Source organism: Entelurus aequoreus, linkage group LG27 (genome assembly GCF_033978785.1).
Source record: "Entelurus aequoreus isolate RoL-2023_Sb linkage group LG27, RoL_Eaeq_v1.1, whole genome shotgun sequence".
In the NCBI taxonomy this organism is placed as follows: domain Eukaryota; kingdom Metazoa; phylum Chordata; class Actinopteri; order Syngnathiformes; family Syngnathidae; genus Entelurus; species Entelurus aequoreus.
Window position 1 is genome coordinate 9167300 of NC_084757.1, and position 12500 is coordinate 9179799.

Consider the following 12500-nt stretch of genomic DNA (forward strand, 5'->3'; position numbering starts at 1 on the left):
TGTCTCTAAGACGTTCCTACCGGAAGTTACAAGCAGTTTTGTCTGTGTTTTCCTCTGAGAAGCAGTTTTGTCTCTGTTTTATTCAAAAATTGCGCTACAGCGCAATTTTGAGTTTTGGGGTTCGGTTTTTTTTTTAGATCGCAATTTCCACCCGTCCAGATGTGTGTGAGAAGTTTGGTGAGTTTTGAAGTATTTTAAGGGGGTCAAATTACAGCTCAAAGAGGCAAAAATGAGTTTTTTTAGTACAATTTTGTCTTGAAGGGGAAATTGCCAACTTCCTGTTGGTTTTTGCCCGAAAATTTTAAATTATGAAATGTAGGTCTCAGTCAGACCTACATAGAGGTTTTGTTTCATGTCTCTACGACCTTCCTAGTGGGAGTTACAGGCAGTTTTGTCTGTGTTTTCCTCTGAGAAGCAGTTTTGTCTCTGTTTTATTCAAAAATTGCGCTACAGCGCAATTTTGAGTTTTGGGGTTCGGTTTTTTTTTTAGATCGCAATTTCCACCCGTCCAGATGTGTGTGAGAAGTTTGGTGAGTTTTGAAGTATTTTAAGGGGGTCAAATTACAGCTCAAAGAGGCAAAAATGAGTTTTTTTAGTACAATTTTGTCTTGAAGGGGAAATTGCCAACTTCCTGTTGGTTTTTGCCCGAAAATTTTAAATTATGAAATGTAGGTCTCAGTCAGACCTACATAGAGGTTTTGTTTCATGTCTCTACGACCTTCCTAGTGGGAGTTACAGGCAGTTTTGTCTGTGTTTTCCTCTGAGAAGCAGTTTTGTCTCTGTTTTATTCAAAAATTGCGCTAGAGCGCAATTTTGAGTTTTGGGGTTCGTTTTTTTTTTTTTAGATCGCAATTTCCACCAGTCCTGATGTGTGTGAGAAGTTTGGTGAGTTTTGAAGTATTTTAAGGGGGTCAAATTACAGCTCAAAGAGGCAAAAATGAGTTTTTTTAGTACAATTTTGTCTTGAAGGGGAAATTGCCAACTTCCCGTTGGTTTTTGCCCGAAGATGTTAAATTATGAAATGTAGGTCTCAGTCAGACCTACATAGAGGTTTTTGTTTCATGTCTCTACGACCTTCCTAGTGGGAGTTACAGGCAGTTTTGTCTGTGTTTTCCTCTGAGAAGCAGTTTTGTCTCTGTTTTATTCAAAAATTGCGCTAGAACGCAATTTTAAATTTTGGGGTTCGTTTTTTTTTTTTTTTAGATGGCAATTTCCACCAGTCCCGATGTGTGTGAGAAGTTTGGTGAGTTTTGAAGTATTTTAAGGGGGTCAAATTAGAGGTCAAAGAGGCAAAAATTAGTGTTTTTAGTACATTTTTGTCTTAAATGGGAAATTACCAACTTCCTGTTGGTATTTGCCCGAAAATGTTAAATTATGAAATGTAGGTCTCAGTCAGACCTACATACAGATTTTTGTTTCATGTCTCTACGACCTTCCTAGTGGGAGTTACAGGCAGTTTTGTCTGTGTTTTCCTCTGAGAAGCAGTTTTGTCTCTGTTTTATTCAAAAATTGCGCTAGAGCGCAATTTTGAGTTTTGGGGTTCGGTTTTTTTTTTTTTAGATCGCAATTTCCACCAGTCCCGATGTGTGTGAGAAGTTTGGTGAGTTTTGAAGTATTTTAAGGGGGTCAAACTACAGCTCAAAGAGGCAAAAATGAGTTTTTTTTAGTACAATTTTGTCTTGAAGGGGAAATTGCCAACTTCCTGTTGGTTTTTGCCCGAAGATGTTAAATTATGAAATGTAGGTCTCAGTCAGACCTACATAGAGGTTTTTGTTTCATGTCTCTACGACCTTCCTAGTGGGAGTTACAGGCAGTTTTGTCTGTGTTTTCCTCTGAGAAGCAGTTTTGTCTCTGTTTTATTCAAAAATTGCGCTAGAACGCAATTTTGAGTTTTGGGGTTCGGTTTTTTTTTTAGATCGCAATTTCCACCAGTCCCGATGTGTGTGAGAAGTTTGGTGAGTTTTGAAGTATTTTAAGGGGGTCAAATTACAGCTCAAAGAGGCAAAAATGAGTTTTTTTAGTACAATTTTGTCTTGAAGGGGAAATTGCCAACTTCCTGTTGGTTTTTGCCCAAAAATGTTAAATTATGAAATGTAGGTCTCAGTCAGACCTACATAGAGGTTTTGTTTTATGTCTCTACGACCTTCCTAGTGGGAGTTACAGGCAGTTTTGTCTGTGTTTTCCTCTGAGAAGCAGTTTTGTCTCTGTTTTATTCAAAAATTGCGCTAGAGCGCAATTTTGAGTTTTGGGGTTCGTTTTTTTTTTTTTTAGATCGCAATTTCCACCAGTCCTGATGTGTGTGAGAAGTTTGGTGAGTTTTGAAGTATTTTAAGGGGGTCAAATTACAGCTCAAAGAGGCAAAAATGAGTTTTTTTAGTACAATTTTGTCTTGAAGGGGAAATTGCCAACTTCCCGTTGGTTTTTGCCCGAAGATGTTAAATTATGAAATGTAGGTCTCAGTCAGACCTACATAGAGGTTTTTGTTTCATGTCTCTACGACCTTCCTAGTGGGAGTTACAGGCAGTTTTGTCTGTGTTTTCCTCTGAGAAGCAGTTTTGTCTCTGTTTTATTCAAAAATTGCGCTAGAGCGCAATTTTGAGTTTTGGGGTTCGGTTTTTTTTTTTTTAGATCGCAATTTCCACCAGTCCCGATGTGTGTGAGAAGTTTGGTGAGTTTTGAAGTATTTTAAGGGGGTCAAACTACAGCTCAAAGAGGCAAAAATGAGTTTTTTTTAGTACAATTTTGTCTTGAAGGGGAAATTGCCAACTTCCTGTTGGTTTTTGCCCGAAGATGTTAAATTATGAAATGTAGGTCTCAGTCAGACCTACATAGAGGTTTTTGTTTCATGTCTCTACGACCTTCCTAGTGGGAGTTACAGGCAGTTTTGTCTGTGTTTTCCTCTGAGAAGCAGTTTTGTCTCTGTTTTATTCAAAAATTGCGCTAGAACGCAATTTTGAGTTTTGGGGTTCGGTTTTTTTTTTAGATCGCAATTTCCACCAGTCCCGATGTGTGTGAGAAGTTTGGTGAGTTTTGAAGTATTTTAAGGGGGTCAAATTACAGCTCAAAGAGGCAAAAATGAGTTTTTTTAGTACAATTTTGTCTTGAAGGGGAAATTGCCAACTTCCTGTTGGTTTTTGCCCAAAAATGTTAAATTATGAAATGTAGGTCTCAGTCAGACCTACATAGAGGTTTTGTTTTATGTCTCTACGACCTTCCTAGTGGGAGTTACAGGCAGTTTTGTCTGTGTTTTCCTCTGAGAAGCAGTTTTGTCTCTGTTTTATTCAAAAATTGCGCTAGAGCGCAATTTTGAGTTTTGGGGTTCGTTTTTTTTTTTTTTAGATCGCAATTTCCACCAGTCCTGATGTGTGTGAGAAGTTTGGTGAGTTTTGAAGTATTTTAAGGGGGTCAAATTACAGCTCAAAGAGGCAAAAATGAGTTTTTTTAGTACAATTTTGTCTTGAAGGGGAAATTGCCAACTTCCCGTTGGTTTTTGCCCGAAGATGTTAAATTATGAAATGTAGGTCTCAGTCAGACCTACATAGAGGTTTTTGTTTCATGTCTCTACGACCTTCCTAGTGGGAGTTACAGGCAGTTTTGTCTGTGTTTTCCTCTGAGAAGCAGTTTTGTCTCTGTTTTATTCAAAAATTGCGCTAGAACGCAATTTTAAATTTTGGGGTTCGTTTTTTTTTTTTTTTAGATGGCAATTTCCACCAGTCCCGATGTGTGTGAGAAGTTTGGTGAGTTTTGAAGTATTTTAAGGGGGTCAAATTAGAGGTCAAAGAGGCAAAAATTAGTGTTTTTAGTACATTTTTGTCTTAAATGGGAAATTACCAACTTCCTGTTGGTATTTGCCCGAAAATGTTAAATTATGAAATGTAGGTCTCAGTCAGACCTACATACAGATTTTTGTTTCATGTCTCTACGACCTTCCTAGTGGGAGTTACAGGCAGTTTTGTCTGTGTTTTCCTCTGAGAAGCAGTTTTGTCTCTGTTTTATTCAAAAATTGCGCTAGAGCGCAATTTTGAGTTTTGGGGTTCGGTTTTTTTTTTTTTAGATCGCAATTTCCACCAGTCCTGATGTGTGTGAGAAGTTTGGTGAGTTTTGAAGTATTTTAAGAAGGTCAAATTACAGCTCAAAGAGGCAAAAATGAGTTTTTTTAGTACAATTTTGTCTTGAAGGGGAAATTGCCAACTTCCTGTTGGTTTTTGCCCGAAGATGTTAAATTATGAAATGTAGGTCTCAGTCAGACCTACATAGAGGTTTTTGTTTCATGTCTCTACGACCTTCCTAGTGGGAGTTACAGGCAGTTTTGTCTGTGTTTTCCTCTGAGAAGCAGTTTTGTCTCTGTTTTATTCAAAAATTGCGCTAGAACGCAATTTTGAGTTTTGGGGTTCGGTTTTTTTTTAGATCGCAATTTCCACCAGTCCCGATGTGTGTGAGAAGTTTGGTGAGTTTTGAAGTATTTTAAGGGGGTCAAATTACAGCTCAAAGAGGCAAAAATGAGTTTTTTTAGTACAATTTTGTCTTGAAGGGGAAATTGCCAACTTCCTGTTGGTTTTTGCCCAAAAATGTTAAATTATGAAATGTAGGTCTCAGTCAGACCTACATAGAGGTTTTGTTTTATGTCTCTACGACCTTCCTAGTGGGAGTTACAGGCAGTTTTGTCTGTGTTTTCCTCTGAGAAGCAGTTTTGTCTCTGTTTTATTCAAAAATTGCGCTAGAGCGCAATTTTGAGTTTTGGGGTTCGTTTTTTTTTTTTTTAGATCGCAATTTCCACCAGTCCTGATGTGTGTGAGAAGTTTGGTGAGTTTTGAAGTATTTTAAGGGGGTCAAATTACAGCTCAAAGAGGCAAAAATGAGTTTTTTTAGTACAATTTTGTCTTGAAGGGGAAATTGCCAACTTCCCGTTGGTTTTTGCCCGAAGATGTTAAATTATGAAATGTAGGTCTCAGTCAGACCTACATAGAGGTTTTTGTTTCATGTCTCTACGACCTTCCTAGTGGGAGTTACAGGCAGTTTTGTCTGTGTTTTCCTCTGAGAAGCAGTTTTGTCTCTGTTTTATTCAAAAATTGCGCTAGAGCGCAATTTTGAGTTTTGGGGTTCGGTTTTTTTTTTTTTAGATCGCAATTTCCACCAGTCCCGATGTGTGTGAGAAGTTTGGTGAGTTTTGAAGTATTTTAAGGGGGTCAAACTACAGCTCAAAGAGGCAAAAATGAGTCTTTTTAGTACAATTTTGTCTTGAAGGGGAAATTGCCAACTTCCTGTTGGTTTTTGCCCGAAGATGTTAAATTATGAAATGTAGGTCTCAGTCAGACCTACATAGAGGTTTTTGTTTCATGTCTCTACGACCTTCCTAGTGGGAGTTACAGGCAGTTTTGTCTGTGTTTTCCTCTGAGAAGCAGTTTTGTCTCCGTTTTATTCAAAAATTGCGCTAGAGCGCAATTTTGAGTTTTGGGGTTCGTTTTTTTTTTTTTTAGATCGCAATTTCCACCAGTCCCGATGTGTGTGAGAAGTTTGGTGAGTTTTGAAGTATTTTAAGAAGGTCAAATTACAGCTCAAAGAGGCAAAAATGAGTTTTTTTAGTTACATTTTGTCTTGAAGGGGAAATTGCCAACTTCCCGTTGGTTTTTGCCCGAAGATGTTAAATTATGAAATGTAGGTCTCAGTCAGACCTACATAGAGGTTTTTGTTTCATGTCTCTACGACCTTCCTAGTGGGAGTTACAGGCAGTTTTGTCTGTGTTTTCCTCTGAGAAGCAGTTTTGTCTCCGTTTTATTCAAAAATTGCGCTAGAGCGCAATTTTGAGTTTTGGGGTTCGTTTTTTTTTTTTTTAGATCGCAATTTCCACCAGTCCCGATGTGTGTGAGAAGTTTGGTGAGTTTTGAAGTATTTTAAGAAGGTCAAATTACAGCTCAAAGAGGCAAAAATGAGTTTTTTTAGTTACATTTTGTCTTGAAGGGGAAATTGCCAACTTCCCGTTGGTTTTTGCCCGAAGATGTTAAATTATGAAATGTAGGTCTCAGTCAGACCTACATAGAGGTTTTTGTTTCATGTCTCTACGACCTTCCTAGTGGGAGTTACAGGCAGTTTTGTCTGTGTTTTCCTCTGAGAAGCAGTTTTGTCTCTGTTTTATTCAAAAATTGCGCTACAGCGCAATTTGGAGTTTTGGGGTTCGGTTTTTTTTTTTTAGATGGCAATTTCCACCAGTCCCGATGTGTGTGAGAAGTTTGGTGAGTTTTGAAGTATTTTAAGAAGGTCAAATTACAGCTCAAAGAGGCAAAAATGAGTTTTTTTAGTACAATTTTGTCTTGAAGGGGAAATTGCCAACTTCCCGTTGGTTTTTGCCCGAAGATGTTAAATTATGAAATGTAGGTCTCAGTCAGACCTACATAGAGGTTTTTGTTTCATGTCTCTACGACCTTCCTAGTGGGAGTTACAGGCAGTTTGTTTTTGTTTTTTCCTAGGGGGCGCTAGAGCGCAGTTTAGATTTTTGGGGTTTGGTTTTTTTATTAGATGGCAATGATCGCAGGTCCTGATGTGTGTGTCAAATTTGGTGAGTTTTGAAGCACGTTAAGTGGGTCAAATTAGAGTTTTTTGTGGCGGCGGAATAATAATAATAAAACCTTACAATAACAATAGGTTCCTTGGTACATGCGAACCCTCAATAGTGATTAAAAGGAAGTGTGGGCGTGACTCACCGATGTGACATCGTCTGCCGGTGAAGCCCGCCAAGCAGGAGCAGGTGAAGGAGGGGTTCCCCGGGATGCAGTCGTCAATGCACTGGCCGCCATTCACGCACGGTCTCAGGTGTGGACACACCGAGGCTGCAGGTGGAAGTCACAACATTCTTCCAGAGTCTCTCTCTCTCTCTCTCTCTCTCTCTCTCTCGCTCGCTCTCACCTGAGTTGTTGCAGCCGCCCACCTCCACGTTGGCGTCGTCTATGCGGAAGACCCAGCGGCCCGGGTAGCCCACGTTGGTGGTGCCTTCCACGTGGGCCACGTCGGCCGTGCGGGAGCCGGGGATGTTGAAGTAGCGCTGGCCGTCGCCGGCGTTGAAGCCTGCCTGGGGAGGAGGAGGAGGAGGAGGAGGAGGAGGAGGAGGAGAGGGAGGGAGTGAGGGAGGGAGGGAGAGAGGGAGGGAGGGAGGAGGAGGAGGAGGAAGAGGAGGAGGTCTCAGAGGGCCGACGCCTGTTTCCCATCAAACCACGGCCGCGGAGTCCGCGGTGGCTTGTGGGAGGCGGATGCGGATGCAGGACCATACCTGCGCCGCGATGCCTCCCAGGCCCGCTGGGTCGCCGCCGCTGCTGGCGTGCTTGCCGGTAGTCCAGGTGATGTTGTTGTACTGGAATATGGTGAAGGAAAGATCTCCGTTTGTGATGAGGACCGCCTGGAAAGTGTTTACCTGCGCAGATTAGGGTTGTACGGTATACCAGTATTAGTGTAGTACCGTCATACTACCAGTCCCCAGCGCCCGCGTCAAAGTCACATGTGACTTACTCAGTGGCCTAGTGGTTAGAGTGCCCGCCCTGAGATGGGTAGGTTGTGAGTTCAATATGGCGTCACATTAGTACCAAAAATCCAAGCGCGTAAAAACTGTTATCGCGCGCTGATTCTCCACTTCGTGCGCGCGCGCGACACCCTTTTGCGCGCGCGTGGTGCCTTTGTGTGCGCGCGCGGCGCCTGCTTGCATTCGCGCGGTGCCTTTCTGCGCGCGCGCTGTCTCGTTTTGTGCGCGCGTGGTGCCTTTCTGCACGTGCGTGGTGCCTTTCTGCGCGCGCGCTGTCTCGTTTTGTGCGCGCGTGGTGCCTTTCTGCGCGCGCGTGGTGCCTTTCTGCGCGCGCGCTGTCTCGTTTTGTGCATTCGTGGTGCCTTTCTGCGCGCGCGTGGTGCCTTTCTGCGCGCGCTGTCTCGTTTTGCGCGCGCGCTGTCTCGTTTTGTGCACGCGTGGTGCCTTTCTGCGCGCGCGTGGTGCCTTTCTGCGCGCGCGCTGTCTCGTTTTGTGCGCGCGTGGTGCCTTTCTGCGCGCACGTGGTGCCTTTCTGCGCGCACGTGGTGCCTTTCTGCGCGCGCGCTGTCTCGTTTTGTGCGCGCGTGGTGCCTTTCTGCGCGCGCGTGGTGCCTTTCTGCGCGCGCGCTGTCTCGTTTTGTGCGCGCGTGGTGCCTTTCTGCGCGCGTGTGGAGCCTTTCTGCGCGCGCGCTGTCTCCTTTTGTGCGCACGTGGTGCCTTTCTGGGCACGCGCTGTCTTGTTTTGTGCGTGCGTGGTGCCTTTCTGCGCGCGCGTGGTGCCTTTCTGCGCGCGCGCTGTCTCGTTTTGTGCGCGCGTGGTGCCTTTCTGCGCGCGCGTGGTGCCTTTCTGCGCGCGCGCTGTCTCGTTTTGTGCGCGCGTGGTGCCTTTCTGCGCGCACGTGGTGCCTTTCTGCGCGCGCGCTGTCTTGTTTTGTGCGCGCGTGGTGCCTTTCTGCGCGCGCGTGGTGCCTTTCTGCGCGCGCGCTGTCTCGTTTTGTGCGCGCGTGGTGCCTTTCTGCGCGCACGTGGTGCCTTTCTGCGCGCACGTGGTGCCTTTCTGCGCGCGCGCTGTCTCGTTTTGTGCGCGCGTGGTGCCTTTCTGCGCGCGTGTGGAGCCTTTCTGCGCGCGCGCTGTCTCCTTTTGTGCGCACGTGGTGCCTTTCTGGGCACGCGCTGTCTTGTTTTGTGCGTGCGTGGTGCCTTTCTGCGCGCGCGTGGTGCCTTTCTGCGCGCGCGCTGTCTTGTTTTGTGCGCGCGTGGTGCCTTTCTGCGCGCGCGCTGTCTCGTTTTGTGCGCGCGTGGTGCCTTTCTGTGCGCGCGCTGTCTCGTTTTGTGCGCGCGCTGTCTCGTTTTGTGCGCGCGTGGTGCCTTTCTGCGCGCGCGTGGTGCCTTTCTGCGCGCGCGTGGTGCCTTTCTGCGCGCGCTGTCTCGTTTTGTGCACGCGTGGTGCCTTTCTGCGCGCGCGCTGTCTCGTTTTGTGCGCGCGTGGTGCCTTTCTGCGCGCGCGCGCTGTCTCGTTTTGTGCGCGCGTGGTGCCTTTCTGCGCGCGCGCTGTCTCGGTCTGTGCGCTGTCATGTTTCATTTTGGTACTTTGGGGGCGGGCATGCTTAGACCGCCCCTTCTTTCTGATTGGCTGTGAGCAATCAGAAGTATAGCAGGGCGGGTCATCGTCAATATGTATCAAGATTTACGGAGGAAGAAGTGGATAAAAAAATGTTGGCTGAAAAAGAGGTAAGTTATTGAACTGGTTTGGAGTGATTGTAAGTAGGGATGTCCGATAATATCGTTAAAATGTAATATCGGAAGTTATCGGTATCGTTTTTTTTATTATCTGTATAGGGTTTTTTTTTATTAAATCAACATAAAAAACACAAGATACACTTACAATTAGTGAACCAACCCAAAAAACCTCCCTCCCCCCATTTCTTTCTGTTATTAATATTCTGCTTCCTACATTATATATCAATATATATCAATACAGTCTGCAAGGGATACAGTCCGTAAGCACACATGATTGTGCGTGCTGCTGCTCCACTAATAGTACTAACCTTTAACAGTTAATTTTACTCATTTTCATTAATTACTAGTTTCTATGTAACTGTTTTTATATTGTTTTACTTTCTTTTTTATTCAATAAAATGTTTTTAATTTAGTTATCTTATTATTATTATTTTTAAAAAGTACCTTCTCTTCACCATACCTGGTTGTCCAAATTAGGCATAAAAATGTGTTAATTCCACGACTGCATATATCGGTTGATATCGGTATCGGTTGATATCGGTATCGGTAATTAAAGAGTTGGACAATATCGGAATATCGGATATCGGCAAAAAGCCATTATCGGACATCCCTAATTGTAAGGGTACTATTACTAAAAATAATAATAATACATGTTTATTTATAAAGCACTTTTCATACATTTAAAATGCAGCTCAAAGTGCGTTATCACTGGAGGACGAGGAATAGCTAAACATGCTTCACTACACACCGTAGCTCACCGGCATCAAAATGTAAACAAACGCCACAAGTGGATCTACACCTGACATCCACTGTGATGACATCAAGTACAGGCACGTATCGAGTCGATACTAAGTAACGTTATCACTGGAGGACGAGGAATAGCTTAACATGCTTCACTACACACCGTAGCTCACCGGCATCAAAATGTAAACAAACGCCACGGGTGGATCTACACCTGACATCCACTGTGATGATATCAAGTACAGGCACGTATCGAGTCGATACTAACCAACATTATCACTGGAGGACGAGGAATAGCTTAACATGCTTCACTACACACCGTAGCTCACCGGCATCAAAATGTAAACAAACGCCACGGGTGGATCTACACCTGACATCCACTGTGATGACATCAAGTACAGGCACGTATCGAGTCGATACTAAGTATCATTATCACTGGAGGACGAGGAATAGCTTAACATGCTTCACTACACACCGTAGCTCACCGGCATCAAAATGTAAACAAACGCCACGGGTGGATCTACACCTGACATCCACTGTGATGATATCAAGTACAGGCACGTATCGAGTCGATACTAACCAACATTATCACTGGAGGACGAGGAATAGCTTAACATGCTTCACTACACACCGTAGCTCACCGGCATCAAAATGTAAACAAACGCCACAAGTGGATCTACACCTGACATCCACTGTGATGACATCAAGTACAGGCACGTATCGAGTCGATACTAAGTACCATTATCACTGGAGGACGGGGGATAGCTAAACATGCTTCACTACACACCGTAGCTCACCGGCATCAAAATGTAAACAAACGCCACGGGTGGATCTACACCTGACATCCACTGTGATGATATCAAGTACAGGCACGTATCGAGTCGATACTAACCAACATTATCACTGGAGGACGAGGAATAGCTTAACATGCTTCACTACACACCGTAGCTCACCGGCATCAAAATGTAAACAAACGCCACGGGTGGATCTACACCTGACATCCACTGTGATGACATCAAGTACAGGCACGTATCGAGTCGATACTAAGTATCATTATCACTGGAGGACGAGGAATAGCTTAACATGCTTCACTACACACCGTAGCTCACCGGCATCAAAATGTAAACAAACGCCACGGGTGGATCTACACCTGACATCCACTGTGATGACATCAAGTACAGGCACGTATCGAGTCGATACTAAGTATCATTATCACTGGAGGACGAGGAATAGCTTAACATGCTTCACTACACACCGTAGCTCACCGGCATCAAAATGTAAACAAACGCCACGGGTGGATCTACACCTGACATCCACTGTGATGATATCAAGTACAGGCACGTATCGAGTCGATACTAACCAACATTATCACTGGAGGACGAGGAATAGCTTAACATGCTTCACTACACACCGTAGCTCACCGGCATCAAAATGTAAACAAACGCCACAAGTGGATCTACACCTGACATCCACTGTGATGACATCAAGTACAGGCACGTATCGAGTCGATACTAAGTACCATTATCACTGGAGGACGGGGGATAGCTAAACATGCTTCACTACACACCGTAGCTCACCGGCGTCACAATGTAAACAAACACCACGAGTGGATCTACACCTGACATCCACTGTGATGACATCAAGTACAGGCACGTATCGAGTCGATACTAAGTATCATTATCACTGGAGGACGAGGAATAGCTTAACATGCTTCACTACACACCGTAGCTCACCGGCATCAAAATGTAAACAAACGCCACGGGTGGATCTACACCTGACATCCACTGTGATGATATCAAGTACAGGCACGTATCGAGTCGATACTACTAAGATTACGTCGATATTTTTTGGCATCACAACATCTTTTGTTGAAAAAAAATTTATATTATGTTTATAAAGTCAGGAAATATGTCCTTGGACACATGGACTCTGAATATGACCAATGTATGATCCTGTAGCTACTTGGTATCACATCGATACCTAAATGTGTGGTATCATCCAAAACGTGTGTAGCAGGATGATTGTGTCTTCCCTACAGGCAGACATGGTGCATGAATGCTGCCGGCGAGCTGCGGTTCATTCAAGGAAAGATGAATTCCAACATCTACTGTGACAGTCTGAAGCAGTGCACAGTCCCGGTAGTGGAAGTGCCACCAGAGTGCATGAGTGCCGCCGGCACAGCGGAGCTGCGGTTCATTGAGAAAAAGATGAATACCATAGCAGCATGAGTCCACACACATGGTTATACGTGTGTAGCAGGATAATTGTGTCCTGCCTAAAGTCAAGCATGGCGCACGAGTGCTGCTCCTCCCTTGTGTTGTAAGCATGAGTTTGTCAATGGACACTAGTACAGAAAGTCAAGTTAGAGGAGTCAGTGTGCAGCTTGTATAGCAGTATAAATGTACTGACAATGACACGTTGTTGTGGTAAGCAGGATAAATGTGTCATGCCTAAAGTCAAGCATGGCGCACGAATGCTGCCGGCACTGAGGAGCTGCGGTTCATTGAGAAAA

The 12500-nt window shown here is 44.2% G+C and overlaps 1 protein-coding gene across 1 annotated transcript in view; it reads right to left on the minus strand.

Moving 5' to 3' along the window:
- sned1 (sushi, nidogen and EGF-like domains 1) overlaps nucleotides 1-12500 on the minus strand; it is a 127099-nt gene that overhangs the window by 71286 nt on the left and 43313 nt on the right. The window contains 3 exon segments of the mRNA XM_062038678.1: nucleotides 6699-6824; nucleotides 6901-7063; nucleotides 7262-7402. Coding sequence (XP_061894662.1) covers nucleotides 6699-6824; nucleotides 6901-7063; nucleotides 7262-7402 — 430 coding nt within the window.